This window comes from Beta vulgaris, chromosome 7, assembly GCF_026745355.1.
Source record: "Beta vulgaris subsp. vulgaris cultivar EL10 chromosome 7, EL10.2, whole genome shotgun sequence".
Classification (NCBI taxonomy): domain Eukaryota; kingdom Viridiplantae; phylum Streptophyta; class Magnoliopsida; order Caryophyllales; family Amaranthaceae; genus Beta; species Beta vulgaris.
In genome coordinates, this window is record NC_079208.1 from 57,638,105 (window position 1) to 57,654,750 (window position 16,646).

At 35.7% G+C, this 16,646-nt stretch overlaps 3 protein-coding genes across 4 annotated transcripts; all 3 read right to left on the reverse strand.

The window, feature by feature from the left end:
• Positions 1-16: 16 nt before the first annotated feature.
• LOC104900063 (L-type lectin-domain containing receptor kinase IV.2) lies at positions 17-2,260 on the reverse strand. Its single transcript, XM_010687395.4, has one exon. The coding sequence runs from the start codon at positions 2,087-2,089 to the stop codon at positions 131-133; it is 1,959 nt and encodes a 652-aa protein (XP_010685697.2). The 5' UTR covers positions 2,090-2,260; the 3' UTR covers positions 17-130.
• Positions 2,261-3,916: 1,656 nt separating this feature from the next.
• LOC104900064 (L-type lectin-domain containing receptor kinase IV.2) lies at positions 3,917-6,503 on the reverse strand. 2 transcript variants are annotated; one of them, XM_048648519.2, is made up of 2 exons: positions 5,771-5,930; positions 3,917-5,444 (listed from the first exon to the last, which is right to left on the reverse strand). In XM_048648519.2, exons 1-2 carry the CDS (start codon positions 5,780-5,782, stop codon positions 4,113-4,115), a joined length of 1,344 nt encoding a protein of 447 aa, XP_048504476.1. In that variant the 5' UTR covers positions 5,783-5,930; the 3' UTR covers positions 3,917-4,112. The 2 variants fall into 2 exon arrangements, with proteins under 2 accessions (XP_048504476.1, XP_010685698.2); XM_010687396.4 differs by having other exon boundaries at positions 3,917-6,503.
• Positions 6,504-8,580: 2,077 nt separating this feature from the next.
• On the reverse strand, positions 8,581-10,881 carry LOC104900065 (L-type lectin-domain containing receptor kinase SIT2-like). The gene has a single exon (XM_010687398.4). It carries the CDS (start codon positions 10,770-10,772, stop codon positions 8,760-8,762), a length of 2,013 nt encoding a protein of 670 aa, XP_010685700.2. The 5' UTR covers positions 10,773-10,881; the 3' UTR covers positions 8,581-8,759.
• Positions 10,882-16,646: the final 5,765 nt, after the last annotated feature.

A 16,646-nucleotide genomic window follows, 5' to 3' on the forward strand; every position in this document is an offset into this window, starting at 1 on the left:
ACATAGCAGAAATATGTTCAAGACTAAAACTAGAGATGCACTAGCATGTACATTATATTAACATCAACATGTTGTTTACAAGTATTTCTAATGACATTGTAACAAACGAAGCTAACGAGCATCGTATAATTCAACGACCATGCATGAGGATTGAATCCGTACTAGAAACAGAACCTATAGATGCAAAGTCAGGTGTCAATGGAGATGGCATTGAGAGTTCTTCATAACTTTTGTTTCTATCATCCAAAACTTGCATTATTTGCCTCATGCTAGGCCTTTCATTAGGATTAGTATGGCAACACGTCAATCCTAGCCTCAAAATTAGCTCCATTTCTTCAGCAATGTAGTTACCCTCCAACCTAGGATCACTTGTCTTAAGGATTTCTCTGTTTTCCCAGCATTGGAACACCCAATCCACCAAATTCTCTTCTTCAAGGGATATTGGAGATATTGGCCGCCTTCCGCAAACCACTTCAAGCATAAACATTCCGAAAGCAAAAACATCTGTACTAGTAGTTGGTCTTCCTGTGATAGTTAGCTCTGGTGCTATATACCCAATTGTTCCAACCACACGAGTGGTATGTGGACCTGTGTCATGGTCATACAATCTTGAAAGCCCGAAGTCACCTAGACGAGCATTCATGTTAGCATCCAAAAGAACATTACTTGCCTTCACATCTCGATGAAGAACAACTTGTTCCCACTCTTCATGCAAGTATAGCAAGGCAGACGCCACGCCTTTGATGACTCCGACTCTTTGATGCCACAAAAGGTTTGGTGACTCATCATTGAAAAGGAATTTGTCGAGGCTTCCATTAGGCATGTAATCATACACCAAAATAAGTTCTCCCTTTCGCCGACAATAACCTAGGAGCTGTACTAAGTTTCTATGCCTTAGCCTACTCATACTTGCAATTTCAGCCACAAATTCTCTCAACCCTTGTTTGGAATCATGTGAGATTCTTTTCACTGCAACTTGGCTATTCGAATGAAGCAGTGTACCTTTGTAAACCTTTCCGAAACCTCCCCAACCAAGAAGCTCGCTCTCTTTAAACCCTTTTGTTGCTTTATATAGATCCTTGTATAAGAATCTATTAATAGCATACTCTGATTCCCAGACTTCGTGCAATTCTTCATACTTTTTTCTCCTTACTATCACATAAGCACCTAGGAAAATACTGATAAAGAAAGCCACTAGTACAACTAAAGGAACTATAACAGCGAGATTTAATTTCTTTTTTGGATAAATTAGTCGGGGAAGTTTAGGAAGCTTAGAAGGGTCTAAGCTTTGAGCTTCGCCACTTTGATTCCAACTCCATCCCAATATGAAGTGTGTATTTGTTGATAGACCAGTAGACGAAGAAAATCCGACATAATAAACAGGATTCATTATGATCTTCGAGAAATCAACCCGAGCTGACACGAGAGTATGCTTTGGTTTTGGTTCATGAATAGGTGCCAACTTCACATTCACCAGCATCTTCACAGCATCATAATCTATCCAAACCTGCATTACTTTTCCACTCGTAAGCTGCAGACTCTTATTCTTCCTTTCTTTTTCCGAAAAGTACATTGCAGAAGCTGCACTAACTGAATTCAGACCATTGACATCAATTCCAACATGGTTGGCATCAATATCTGCAAAACCTGCATTCTGAACTGTATCTAATTCCACTGCAAAAACATGGTTTGAAGGTTTACCATTTGAAGAAGCATTGAACAACCCCAAGTATTCAGCTGGAACAGCGTGGCTGAAATCCATTGATGAAGAGATGACAAAGGCGATCCCATGTCCGCTATGTGGTATGTCAAATTCGCGGTATATAGCAAACACAAATGAAGTTGAAAATGAAACATTTGTGTCTAACTGTAGAAAGGACTTATAGAAAGCATGACCCTTTTTCAGCTTCGTCGTGTTGGTGAGTTGCAGTAAGCCATTAGGATGAATATCTGCAAGCCCATCGAGATGAAGATCTGCTTCTGTAAAACCATGATAAACAAACTGGTTTCGTTGTTCAGAGAAAGCAGATAATGATAAGATCAGTAAGAAAACAGTCAAGAACTTCTGTTTTCTGTAAGCTATTGACATTGGATACAGAACAGATGTGATACTTGTTGGTATGCAAGAAATATTTATTTGTGAGTTAGTATAAGATTAATAAAAAATGACTGACTTTTTCTTAAGGTATAATTACTTGGGGAGAATGCAGCTTGTTATTTACTAAGAAGTCAAATGATGATGCCTTAATTCTCCAGTCAAAAAAGTAGATTATTAAGTTGGAACATTCAATGGGGAGATTTTAGCTACCACATGATGTCCAAATTTACAACTTGATAACTACAAGAAGCATTTAGATGTCCAAATTTGCAGGAATATTTGATGTTTAATTTGGAACAGTGGTCCTCCTTTCATTGGATGTTCAATTAGGGTAGACTAGAGAACATGTGAAAAAGACTTGTGAAAATGAAATAGCTTGGTCTCTTAATTTTACCATTTCTAGATATCTCTTGATGTGTCTACAATTCTAAGTATATCCTTCGTTCTTTGATTGTATCCTTTTCTTTTTGGCACTATTCATTATTCAACTCTGGTAAGTTATCTCGCATCGTTATATAAGGAAAAACTAATTATTAGGCCTGGACTATGCCCCGGGTAAGAAAAAATTTCATTTATTAATTTAATACTTTATGATAATAACACTAAATACAACTTAGCCTAGTGGTTAAGACTTTAGTATATGTACTTGAGGTCTTTGGATCAAACCCTATAATATGCAATTTTTAAAAAAAATTATTGACATGGATTACATGAACTAAAACTCTCTAGGGAGAGCCACGTGGTACAGTTTCTTGTTTATGCACGCCTTTTAATATATTTGTATAGATATAGTTAAGTGGGGTCTTCTTAGCTTCGTTTTAATGTAATGATTCTAGATATTAAATTTTTATAATTTTTACTTTACGCAATTAGATATATTGACATTCAAAGAAGCGTTTCAGCAAACGTGGAAAATGAAATGGTGGAATTAAAAGAAAACATATTAAGTATTTGTTAGACATTTTTTCCTTGCATACTGGGTAGACTTTGAATAAGGAAAAAAGAGGAGCTACCGAGAACCTAAACCACAATATACTGGTTTTTTTACATATATTGATTTTCGCGGTTTTCTTGATCAAATTGGGAGTGTTATTTTGCGCATCTCTGAGATGGAGTTATCATAAGTCGAGAAGGTGTACAAAAAACTTATACAAGTGAATCATAAAAAATCAGATTGACAATAGCAGTTTGTTAAATTTCTTAGAATAATTTAAGCAATTCCTCTGTTTAGGGAATTAAAAAAGGCCAAAGTTGGAAGGTATGACTTTTGACAACCTAACACAAAAAAGATTTGATGACTTTTGATAATTTTAATATTCAAACAAGCGCTGAAAATAATATTTTCAAATGTAAATTGGAGCAGAAGTTAGGAGTGTTTCTAAAGAATGCACCAAAACTTCAACTATTGACTGTTTGCACAGTTCAAACGTGTCTTTGATTAGTCTTACCAAGAAGTTCCCTTCAAACATATGGTCATATGGAAATTTTTAAGGATTTAAAGATATTTTCATAGAATTATGACGGATCTTACCTACCACACTTAAAATTAATTAGTGAAACGACAATATTAATCACATAATCATGGCCCATAAGATCTAAGTATCCGTCAAGATGATTAGTTCTGACAACATAAACCAATTTCACACGAATTTAATGCAAAACGTTAAAAGTTACACTTAAAATGTTTTCAAAATAAGTCACTCAGTCTCAAAAATAAGTTACTACGAGACTGTCTCACACAAGACTTTGTCATTTTCTTCATGCAAAAATTATTCAGACACTGGTTACCCTATGACAGGTATGATCACTACACGAACATCATACAAGAATTGCTCTACTTGAAGCACTAGAAGCAAAGTAACCTGAAAAAATTGTCTGAAAATCTCTTTACATCTATCAGAACCAGACATTACAAAACCCTGCAGATGCAGGGAATGGTTATGAACATTAAAGGAAGAAAGAAGAACTTGTAATCATCAATTATTTTAGAGTATTACATTCACTAACACTAGATCTAACGACCGACTTTTAATATAGAATCACTGCTATATGAGGCATAAGCAGAGGTGCCAGCAGAAGATATTGGAAATGAACTCAAATTTTGATTGCTGAATGTTGTATTAGCAGCTTTAGCATCAAAAGGAAGCATTTCAGGCAAAATACTATGACCATTCAGAAACTGCATCACTTGCCTCATGTTAGGTCTTCCTTCAGGCTTAGGATGGCAGCACAGCAATCCTAACTTCAAAACTAGCTCCATCTCATCAGCATCATAGTCCCGTCCTAGTTTAGGATCGCTTGCCTCGAGTAGTACTCCTTTCTTCAAACATTCATTCACCCAATCAACCAGATACATTTCTCCATTTGAACTACCTTGAAAGGTGCTAATTGGACTCTTACCACAAGCAACTTCAAGAACGAATACCCCGAATGAGAACACATCAGTACTAGTAGTTGCTTTACCCTTTCTAGTAAGCTCTGGTGCCAGGTATCCAACAGTTCCAACTACATGGGTAGTTTGAGGATTAGTTCCATGATCATATAATCTAGCTAGTCCGAAATCACCTAATCTTGCATTCATGTCAACATCTAGTAGAATGTTACTAGCCTTGACATCTCGATGAATAATTACTTGCTCCCACTCTTCGTGAAGGTATACAAGCGCAGAAGCCACACCACGAATGACCTTGAATCTCGCGTTCCATGAAAGATTCGGTTTGTCACTGTCGTAAAGATACTTGTCTAGACTACCATTAGGCATGTAATCATAGACTAAGATCAACTCGCCTTTCCTTCGACAATATCCTAAGAGTTGTACTAAGTTTCTGTGTCGTAACCTCCCCATACAAGCAATTTCTGCTATGAATTCCCTCATCCCTTGGCCTGAACCATGTGAAACTCTTTTAACAGCAACTTCAAGTTTTGGGGAACTTAACACTCCTTTATAGACCTTCCCAAATCCTCCAGCTCCTAAAAACTCTTTGTCTTTAAACCCTTTTGTTGCATTGTAAAGATCCTTAAATGAAAACCTTTGCAAGTGATATTCTTGCTCCCAATCTTCTACAACTTCCTCATATTTCTTCCTTCTTATGATGTAAAAAACTACACCAATTATGAACACAACAACTGATATTACTATCACCAAGACCATAGAACCTACACTCAGTTTTCGACTTCTATTTCCATAACGAGGAAGCCTAGGAAGATTTGAGATATCAAGATTTTGAGCCTCTCGCCCACCCTGTGCGAAGCTCCAACCAAGTAGATAATGACTACTAGCTACCGAACCAGTAGAAGAAGCGAAACCAGCATACATGGTATCTGATACAATGTCAGAAAGATTAACCTGTAAAGATAACAAAGGTCTACTTGGTTTAGGGATATTAAGAGGAGCCATTGTAACATGCACTAACATGGTTGTTCCATTATAATCAATCCATATTTGCATTGGTCTCGCGCTTATAAGACTAACGCTCTTATTCTGATTCTCAGTATCAGAAAAATAACCTGCTGGTGCTGATGCATTTGAAATCAGACTATTGATATTAATTCCAACATGATTACTATCAATGTCATAGAAATCAATATCCTCAATAGTATCTAATTCCACAGCAAATATATTGTCTGAAGGTAAAAAATCTAATGAAGAGTTAAAAAGTCCAAAATACTTGCCTGCAACACCATTAGGAAAATTCATTGTAGGAGAAAGAACAAACACAATTCCATGACCACTTATGGCTTGAATTTCAGGGTACATAGCAAAAGCAAAACTTGTGGAAAATGAATGAGATGATGAAGAAGTAAAATTTAATGGAATTGGGTGAAAAGCATGAGCAGTTAACTGTTTTGAATAGTTAGTTAACTGTAATAATCCATTAGAGTGAAGTGTTGCAGCTCCATCAAGATGAAAGTTGGAATCTTTAAACCCATTATAGATGAACTCAATTGAATCTTGAGCAAAGATTATGTGTGTTAAAGTATGAAGTACTATCAAAAGAAGTATGATTTTGAAAGCCATGAAAGTAGGAAAAGAGAGTTTTTTTTTGTGTGTGATATCAAAGGAAGAAAGATTAAGAGAATTTTGCTTTGATTAATCAAGGTGTTTTTTTTTTTTTGTCTTTGTTTTATAAAAATATTATATGCATGGGTAGTAAAATAAAGAGGGCAACCAAAGAAGAGGGAGTCAATGCAATTACTTTTCTGGAAGGGGAGTAGGTCAATTAAATTAAGAGAAAAATCAAAAGCACTACAATATGACAGTGATAGGTCACCAATTATCATTGAATTAAGACCAAATGTACAAATATTTAATAGTCTATGTCCTTTAGCATATTTGAAGGGAATTGATTCATCCACTACAAATTTGATCTTGGTATTCCATTTTGAGTTACAAATTTGATCTTGGTAATCCATTTTGAGTTGTATACTTCCTCCGTTCTATAATAAGTGAAACACTCCTCTTTTTTATTTGAGAGCTTTTTTAGAGAAGTGTTTCACTTATTATGGAACGGAGGAAGTATATATTTATGTGCACTAGTTGGACTTGATTTTAATTAGACTGAACTGCAATTGTTTTCATTGATTGAAAATAATATTTTACTAATTGTTACTTCTTCTGTTTTTTTTATCGTTCTCACTTAGAATCTTGACACTATTCATGCTTAGAGAGAATCTTCTCAATTTTTTTCGATTTATAAGAAAAAAATATAGTCATGTGGGGTCTTGTTTGATTCGTCTCAATTAGTACATTATTAATATTCAATCGTTATAATTGTTACCATTATATAATGAAAGATATTCAAGTTCAAAATTTGCATTGGGAGATGCGGACAGAAAAGTGAGAAAGATAAAAAAACAGAGGGAAAACTAATTTTTAGTGTTTTTTAACTGTGCTCTTTACCGTTCTTTTTGCTGATTTGAACTGATTTTTATAACTGACTTTTACTGATTGTTACTTTGTTAAGTTCATGTTAACATATAAGGAAGAGTGTCAAAATCAATTTTAGGAATGTGGAAATCGTTTCATTTATTCACAGGTTTGTGAAAAGATAAAAACAGATTGGAGAACAAGTTCACTAGTGAACACGAGAGGTAAATTGGCGCGAGGCTCACTCTAAGTTTATTAACCAAATTGCTCACTCCATTTAGCTTCACTCTTTTGCAGGGCCGTTCCTGATAATTTTTGGGCCCTAGGCAAACCTAAAAATAAAAGCCCCTATATGAATCGACCTAATATTTTATAGGTCATATAATTAAAACCTTTGTACCTAAAAGTATAATCTATATTTTGTTAATGATACCAATAAAAAAATAAGCACATAATATTATTAAAAATTACACAAAAATAGCACAAAATTTCACTAAATATTCAGAAAGTGTATCAATTTTTATTTAACTGGTCATAGTTAATTTCTTTTTTTGGGCCCTACACAATCGTGAGCCCTGGGCGGTGGCACTCCTTGCCTACCCTCAGAACCGGCCCTGCTCTTTTGTAAAAATAGATTATTCATTACATTTGAATACCTATATCGGTATGTCCATCGTCTGATACTCGACACTCTAATATAAAAGGGGGCACTTAAAAGCTTTTCAATATTACCTATTTTTACAGGTCAGTGATGACAACAATAGCACTAAAAAGTAGAAACCTTTGCCTATGACCTTTTCAATATTTTAATAGTAATGAAACTCTGTTTATGTACAAAGTAATAATTGTTTTATGTGGCTTACAATAATGTTCTATCTATCTATCTTATGGTCCTGCCATAAAGTTATCCTATACACACTTTAAACATGTGAGCTTTTGTTTCTCAGCTCTATGTACAAAAGTTTCTAGATAACAAAATTTATGTGGATGTAAATTACTCCAAAAAAAAATCACTTAGTTTCTGTGTCTAAACTGTAAACTTTATTTGCAAATATTAAATGGTGTACCAAATGACTATCTGTTTACTTTAAAGTGAATATGAAGCTTTCAAGGATGCATTTTCATCACGAATTTATACATTTTCATCCAACCTCTACCATATTATTCATTCGGAGTAATAAGTGCTAGTGTTCCCTTGAAGATGTAATCTGTTGGCTATTTAGGCAATAGATGCAACACATTTTTTTTAAAGGTAAGATAAGTCCCTTGCAATAAGGGGGAAATAGGGGATTCCTCCTTGCGAGGGGTGAGACTCGATTCCAGGATCTCTGAGATCGGAGATGATGCCAATACCACTATTCTATCACCTGCTGCTCATAAATCATAATAGTTGCAACACATGAAAACTGCTGTGGTTATGATACTACTTTACATAAATTTAGACAAATACAAATGCACCATTTAGCATACTCTTATGACTTATGTTGGCCCAGATGAAGTTTACATAAATTTAGACAATGATAGGCTATGATAGGCTTGCAACTGATAGATATATGTTCATAAATGAAACCAAAAGAAAAAAGACCTGAGACTTTTCTTCAGAAATCAGATTCCAGAACTCAGAAATATAGATGTAGTATTATGGATAAAAGTTATTTCACAACAAAGAAATAAATAAAGAGATGTTTAATCTTGTCTTCCAAATTACAAGATCTAAAATTTGCTTCCTAATTATGAGCTTAATCTATCTAATCCACCTTAATTACATTCAGAATACAGCAGAACATTCAGATTTCAGCGACCATGATGACCGACTGATTTATTCGAAAATAAGGTGTTATCTGATACCCGAAATGAGGGTGGAAGTGAACCAGATGTTCCCCAACCTTGATCATAGAAATCACTTCTATCGAGATCGTAATCAACTGGCACATCTGGTAGAACAGCATCCTTGTGAAGAAATTGACCAACCTGTCTCATACTAGGCCTTGCTTCTGGTTTAGGATGTGAACAATGTAAGCCTAGTTTTAAAACAAGCTCCATTTCTTCAATATCATAATATCCTCCTAGCTTAGGATCGCTTGTCTCAACAATAGCGCCCTTCTTCCAGCACTCGAATACCCAATCAACTAAAACTAGATCATCTCCGGCCACATTGAGCACGCGAAATGGCTGCACTCCACAGGCCACCTCAAGTAAGAATATTCCGAAAGCAAAAACATCGGTAGCAGGAGTTGGCTTGCCTGTTATACCGAGTTCTGGTGCAAGATATCCAACTGTTCCAACAATGTTGGTACTTCGAAGATTACTTCCATGATCGTATAGTCTAGCAAGCCCAAAATCACCTAGTTTAGCATTCATATCAGCATCTAACAGAACATTACTTGCTTTAACATCTCGATGCAGGACAAGTTGTTCCCACTCTTCATGAAGGTATAGTAAGGCAGAAGCCACCCCTTTAATAATGTTCATTCTCTGAGACCAAAAAAGGACAGAATCAGTTTCCTTTTTCACAAAGATGAGCTTATCAAGGCTTCCATTAGGCATGTAATCATAAACCAAAAGAAGCTCTCCTTTTCTTCGACAATAGCCTAAGAGTTGGATCAAGTTTCGGTGTCTTAGCCTTCTCATGCTAACAATTTCAGCCACAAATTCCCTCATTCCTTGCTTTGAATCATGGGAAACTCTCTTGACCGCGACTTGGGTGTTTGTAGAAGGTAACACGCCTATATACACCTTCCCAAAACCTCCAGAACCAAGAAGTTCAGAGTCTTTAAAGCCTTTAGTTGCTACATACAAATCCTTGAATGAGAATCTATGAGAAGCATATTCATCTTCCCATGATTCTTTAACTTCTGCATACATTTTCCTCCTTATTACATATACAATTCCAACAATCACGAACAATAATAGTACAAAAACAACAAGAAGTACAATAAAAATTGGTTCTAGCCTATTCCTTGGAGGATTCGGAACTCTTGGAAGTGATGGAAGATCGGAATAATTAAAACTTGGAGCTTGCCCAACTTGACTCCAACTCCAACCTAATATGTAATGCTCATTTGTAGTAATACCAGTAGCTGCAGAAAAACCTATATACATAGATTCAACAAGTACAGATGAAAGATTAACATGAGTTGATATGAGCGAATGTTCTGGTTTAGGATGATCAAATGGGGCTAACGTGATATTCATTAGCCTTGAATTTCCATAATAGTCTATCCAAACTTGCATAGCTTGGCGACTAGTAAGCTCAAGGCTAGTGTTCGTCTGTAATGCATCATCAAAGTATGCTGCTGAAGCAGCAGCAACAGAATTCAAGCTATTAATATCAATACCAACATGATTGCCATCAATATCTCCAAATACAGCATTTGGAATAGTGTCTAATTCTACGGCGAAAACATGATTAGATGAAAGACCATTGTTAGTCAGATTGAATAGTCCTAGAAACTCAGCAGGAGCAGCATCATTAAAGTTCATGGATGATGAGATAACAAACGCTATTCCATGCCCACCAAGATCTTCAACATCAGGATACATGGCAAATATAAAAGATGTGGAGAAAGAATTATTTGCATTCAAGTTGAATGTTTGAGGGTAGAAAACATGACCACTTTGTTGTTGTGAATTGTTGGTTAGTTGTAAAAGGCCATCAGATTGGATGTTTGCAAGACCTGAGAGTTGAAGATTGTTGGCTCCTTGGAAACCATTGTAGATGAATTGGTTTACATCTTGTGCAAATGTAAATACAGAAATAAAGAGATAAAAAATTGAGTAGTGTACAAGTGTATGAGTTTTAGCCATGAAACACAGAGAGACAAGAAACACTTTCTGGGATGAGAACTAGGAAATAAACAAAAGGAAAACAGAATTATAGTATTGTACCTTTTTTTTTGGGGTATCTTTCTAAGAAATTCAGCAAGATATAGTATTTGTTTGTCTTTGACATTTACAAATCATTTTGAATTTTGTTAGTGTATGATTCAAAGATGATGTCATTTTTACTATATGACCCAAAAAAAAGGAATTATATATGGAGTATATATTTGGCTAGACCTGGGGTATCAGGCTCGAACCTGATTACTTGATTCGACATGAACTATACTCTTAAAACGTGATTCAATCTTGACCTGATCGAGCTAAAAATTAACAATAGCCTTAAATATGACTAGTGATAAAGTATAAATCTATTCCTGGGGGCCAAAGTTATTAAAATCGCGATTCAAATCTTAAAATCTTACGATTTTACGATTCAAAATATGGTAGACGATTCGATTCGCGATTCTAGACGATTCTATACAATTCTGTTGACTAGCGAAAACCTCGCAAGTTTAGATCGTGCTAACAAAGAAAATAAGAGATATATATTGTTAGTTATTGCCAATATAGTGGGTAAACAACCATTTTTTCCAATTTTTAGGTCTTTTAACTTATAATTTTAGCATATTCAATGAAGATTGAGTGCAATATCTTGATTATACATGTTTGTAGAATCTTACGATTCTACGATTCGATTTTACGTTTCGATTCTAAAGGTTGTTTTCGATTCAAACTAGAATCTCGATTTTAACAACATTGCCTGGGGCCTTAACCATCAGTTTAAGATTTTGGTTGAGTTGGTCCTTTGACATGGTATCAATTTAGCGCCAGGTATGAGGGAGAAGGGCTCTTGCGTGAGGGGGCGTGATAGAGTATAAATCTATTCCTAGGACCTCAACCACCAATTTAAACTTTTGGTTGAATTGGTCCTTTGACAACTAGAACCGAGATTAACTCATCTAAACTGAACCGAACTCGATCTAAACTATCCGTTTGAGTATTTCTAGTTAGGCCTAACCAATTCAGTATGAAATCAAATTATGAATGACAAACAGCCTTGATTGAAAAAGTCCATATGGTTGGTATAGAAATGAACCTATAAGACAAAGCCATAAAGGTCAACACCAAAACAAAACAGAATTCTTAATGTCTTAGCCATAGGTTCAGCAGTACTCCAGCCGCCAGGAGATTCAAACTACTCTGTCACCATATTTAATGAAAAAAAGCAGCAATAATGACATGTGTGTGCAATTTATCAGAATTGATTGCAGTATTTTTTTTTCTTTGGAAAAATTGTTTTAAATAAGTCAATTTTTGCACAATATTTTTATTTTAAGGGTACTTTTTGATTATTCCTGATTAAGTTAGATTTATATGTCGGTTTTCTTTTATTAAGTTTTTACTGTTTGTAAATTGTTTAGTAGGTTATTTGTAATATGTGTTATAATGTCCCATGCTCACCCTCGCCTGTTTTAAAAGAAGGGACATTGTAAAACACAGCATAAGTAACCTACTAAACAAGTCACAAACAAGTTAAAACAAAACAAACATACAAGCTTAACTCAATCAAGGATAATAAAAAAATAGACTTAAAATAAAAGACCGTGGAAATATTGACTTATTTAAAATAATTTTATTTTCTTTTATTTCCTCTTTTATGGGACAAAATATATATTGCACGAACATAGACCCTTTCAAGTTGACGCAAATAATCCCCTCAAAAAAAAAAAAAAAAAAAGTTGACGCAAATAATCATGGAGACCACCATGCAAATACAATATAGTCGGCAATGATTTCCTGCAACACGCACTAACATAAAGAATTTCAACAAATAGACACTTTATCTACCTTTCACATAATAATCTAATAAAAGTTCCACTAAATCGCATCTTCCCCACAAAAGCAAACAAAATACAAGTCCTATTTTCCTGAAAAGCTAAAGAATTGGTATATAAGATATGCATATCCTAATTATTGCATTATTTTCCAATATTCAACAACATTTTATAAACCTTTACCCCCCCTAATCTTCATAATAATAATGTGCAAAAGCGTAAAGTAGAAGATATTTCGCTTTAAATAACAAAGGAACAAGAAAATGAGTGGGTGAACATTGCTTGATTTGGATAAATAACCCAAAGTTTAATGCTTCACTTTACTTGGCATATGACATGATATGACGTGATGTATGTACTTTTTTTACAACATCTTAGTATTTTCACCGTCCAATCGTCCAAGATTTCAAAAAAAAATACATATGTTACTTCCTCTGTTTTAAAATCAATGCAACAATATGAGCTTTACACTTGTCAAAGCAAAACTTCAATCGTTAATATATCTGATTATGCATTTGTAAAAATTATAAAAAATTGATATTATAAAAAAAAGTTTATTGAAACAAATCCAACAACAGTTTATATCATGATTTTTGTTTTCATATACTAGTAAAAAAATTATACAAAAAATCAAAATGAGATGTGTGAATAGTATCAAAGTCAGAGTATCGCGCTTAAAAAGAAACAAAGTATTTTACAAGTTCTTTAGAAAAAGGTGATCTTTGCTAAGATCACTAGTGGAAAAATGAAGAAGGGCTGCGCTAAAAAAGGCATGTAGGGTTGCGCTTTTTGACTGCAGCCCTTTCAGTAGCACCCCTTCACTTTTTAAGTAGGGCTGCGCTAGAAAAGCGCAGCCCTTAAGCTAGAAGGGCTGCGCTAGTTAGGAAAAAGCGCAGCCCTTCTAGCCCAGAAGGGCTGCGCTAGTTAAGAAAAAGCGCAGCCCTTCTGGGCTAGAAGGGTTGCGCTTTTTCCTAACTAGCGCAGCCCTTCCTACCAAAAAAAAAAATAAAAAAAAAAAAAAATTTGTCATTTTTTTACTCATAATCTCACATTTTCTAAAATTAAACAGAAGAGAAGAGAAACGAAACGAAAATAGTAAACCCAAAACAATAAAAAGAATGAAACGAAAATGAATAAAAGGAACAAAAACTAATATACAAAGAGAAGTATACAATAAGTATACAAGAAGTATACAAGAACATTAATCAAAACAAAGATGAAAATACAAGAAATTATATAGAAAGAGAAGTATACAAGAACATTAATCAAAATAAACAAAGAGAAGCATACAAGAATAACATTAAGCAAAATAAACAAAGAGAAGTATACAAGAACATTAATCAAAACAAAGAGAAGTATACAAGAACATTAATCAAAAATATAAACAAAGAGAAGTATACAAGAACATTATAGATCTGAAAATACAAGAACTACAACCTAATAATGTTTAAATACATAAAACAAAACCCAAATACATAATTTAAGGGAAAAAAAAATTCGGAAAAACTTAAAATGGCTATTTGGAGGCTTAAACGAACTCGGATGGCTTAAAAAGCCTAAACGTCACGGCATAGCGGTGAGTTTGACTCGTTGGCCCGTTCCGCTTCCGAAAAGGTATCACAATAGGCAATCGGACTCCGTCGCCATGTTTAGTGCAAATCATTTCAAGGTTTTTGTCGCAAATGTTTATGGGAGTCTTTGAGAGAGAAGAGAGGATGAGAGAGAAGGAGGAAAGGAATAATGAGGGACGTGAGAGAGGAGAGAGAATGAGGGATAATATATTTGACGAATCCCCGCTCAATATTTCAAAGCCCACTATTCCGAAATTTCAAATTTTTTCAGGAAGGGCTGCGCTTTTTTAAAAAAGCGCAGCCCTACTAAGCAGAAGGGCTGCGCTTTTTTAAAAGCGCAGCCCTTCTTACCTACAGAAGGGTTGCGCTTATTTAAAAAAGTGCAGCCCTTCTGCTTAGTAGGGCTGCGCTTTTTTAAATAAGCGCAGCCATTCACTAGCAGGGCTGCGCTTTTACTAAAAGCGCAGCCCTTCCTGCGCAGCCCCTTATGTTTTTTCCCCTAGTGGATTGTAATATAATGTTATGTGATCATAGTTTCTAATACTTGACAGAAAAAGGAAAGAATAACACTATCAATCTTATGGATCTCTTTTTCTATTCCTTTGCAAATTGTGCAATATCTTTATATTACGAGTGGTTGACACAATGTGACAACTAATTTTGGAATTATGTTACTATAGATTTGAAGTCTCCAACATTGCATTGCATCCCCAGAGGGGCTTGACTGTCGCGTGAGCCGCCTCTGGCTCCTCACGATGCCAGTCGAGCCCCCTAACCCCGTTTTTTTCCCGGTACAGAGTTAGGTGTAGTTACATTTTGGTGGTTCCATCGCCCTTCCGCCGAGGTTGTACGTTGGTGTCTTCTTCCCCATTCCCGGTTTCGTCATCCTCCCTCCTCCCCCCTCGTTCGTTCCTCCACCTCCTTCACCCCCTGTTCAGTCGTCATACACTCCCCCACCCCCTGTTTGTCCGTTGTAGTAGCCTTCGCTCCCCTGTTTTTCGCTTGTTGGGCCTCCACTCCCCATTTTTTTGTTGATTGGGCCTTCCCTCCCCCATTTTTCGCTTGTTGGGCATCCTTTCCTCTTGCCCTGGTTGTGCGCGGGCTTCCCCTTTCCAACCCTTGATTTTTGCTAGTTGGGCTTCCCCTACCCCTCCCCTGTTCGTGTTATTCAGTCGAGTCCCATTCCCCCTTAGTTGGTCGAGTTTTTGTTTTCGGACATCCCTTTCTCTAACCCCTAGGTTGTTGGGCTCTCCAGCCCAAGCTATGTTAGCTATCACTATGTTGATTTTTTTCTTAGTCTGTGTGGTAAGTTGTGAGTTGTTTCTTTCGAGTTGCTAACGGCGCTAAGGTTGTTGTTCGTAGTTGGTTATGGCAAAAAAAAAAACAAAAATATTTTTGAGATGCATAAGGGAGGTCGTGTAATATTGTAGTAGTAGAATATGTAGTTCTTTTGGAATCTTTCATGAAAGAACAGGTGAATCAAGAGGTTGAGAAGTGTGAGCGTGGTCAAGGCGATGAATGGTAACCATGGTTTGGACACGTGTTTTCTGGTTTCAAAAGTCGGATGTGTGATCGAGAGTTCAAAATGTTTAGTTCTCTTGTTAGCTTGGCAATGATCTTAATGGTCTTTGCTTTGAAAAATTCAAATCTGCAGGCAGCACTCCAGTTACATCTAGTAGATTTTCATATGGCCTGTTTCTCCAACGTGACTCTTCAACATACCATGAGCCAAGAGTCCTACACGACAGAAGCTCGTTGGGGATTGTTCATGCGGTAAGATGGGAAGCTCGCATTGGTTGTTCGTTGTCTGGATCGTGAACGACATTTGCTTCTTCTATCACTTACATCAGTCATATCAGAATTTTGACTCCACCAGCACAATCATCGACCAGCGACGCCCTCCTTAATATGCGACTCTCTACCGGTTTTACTTGTTTTTGTCTTTTAGGGCATGTAAGAGCTAATAAAGCTCCTTTAGGTTTTACTTTGTTTTTGTTTGGTTGTACCAGCAATAGGTCGTACTTCGTTGTTTAATTAATACAACTTTTCTCGATGTAAAAAAAACCTTTGCAGTTCATCAGCCAAACAAGACATCAAAACAGGTTCTGCTTTACTAGCCAAACACATACTCAAGCACATGAGAACAAGTTCTGTTTGGGTAAGACCACATGACAAGAGACAAGTTGTAATTAATAACACCATGTACATTGTATTGAAGTATGTTAACAGTGACTACTTTGCTCCTTGATTCCACTGATTATTGTTTTTTGGAAATTCATGGGTATTTTCATTAGGCTGGTCCTTTAGTTGAAGAAAAGATCCTTCTTTTTTTCTAAATCATCCACGAAATCCTCCAAAGTGACCTGAAAGGCAGGGAAACAAGATAAACCAAGCAAAATACAATCACAGAATCATTATTACCTTCTAGATAGGGCAGTAAGCCAACTATGCAG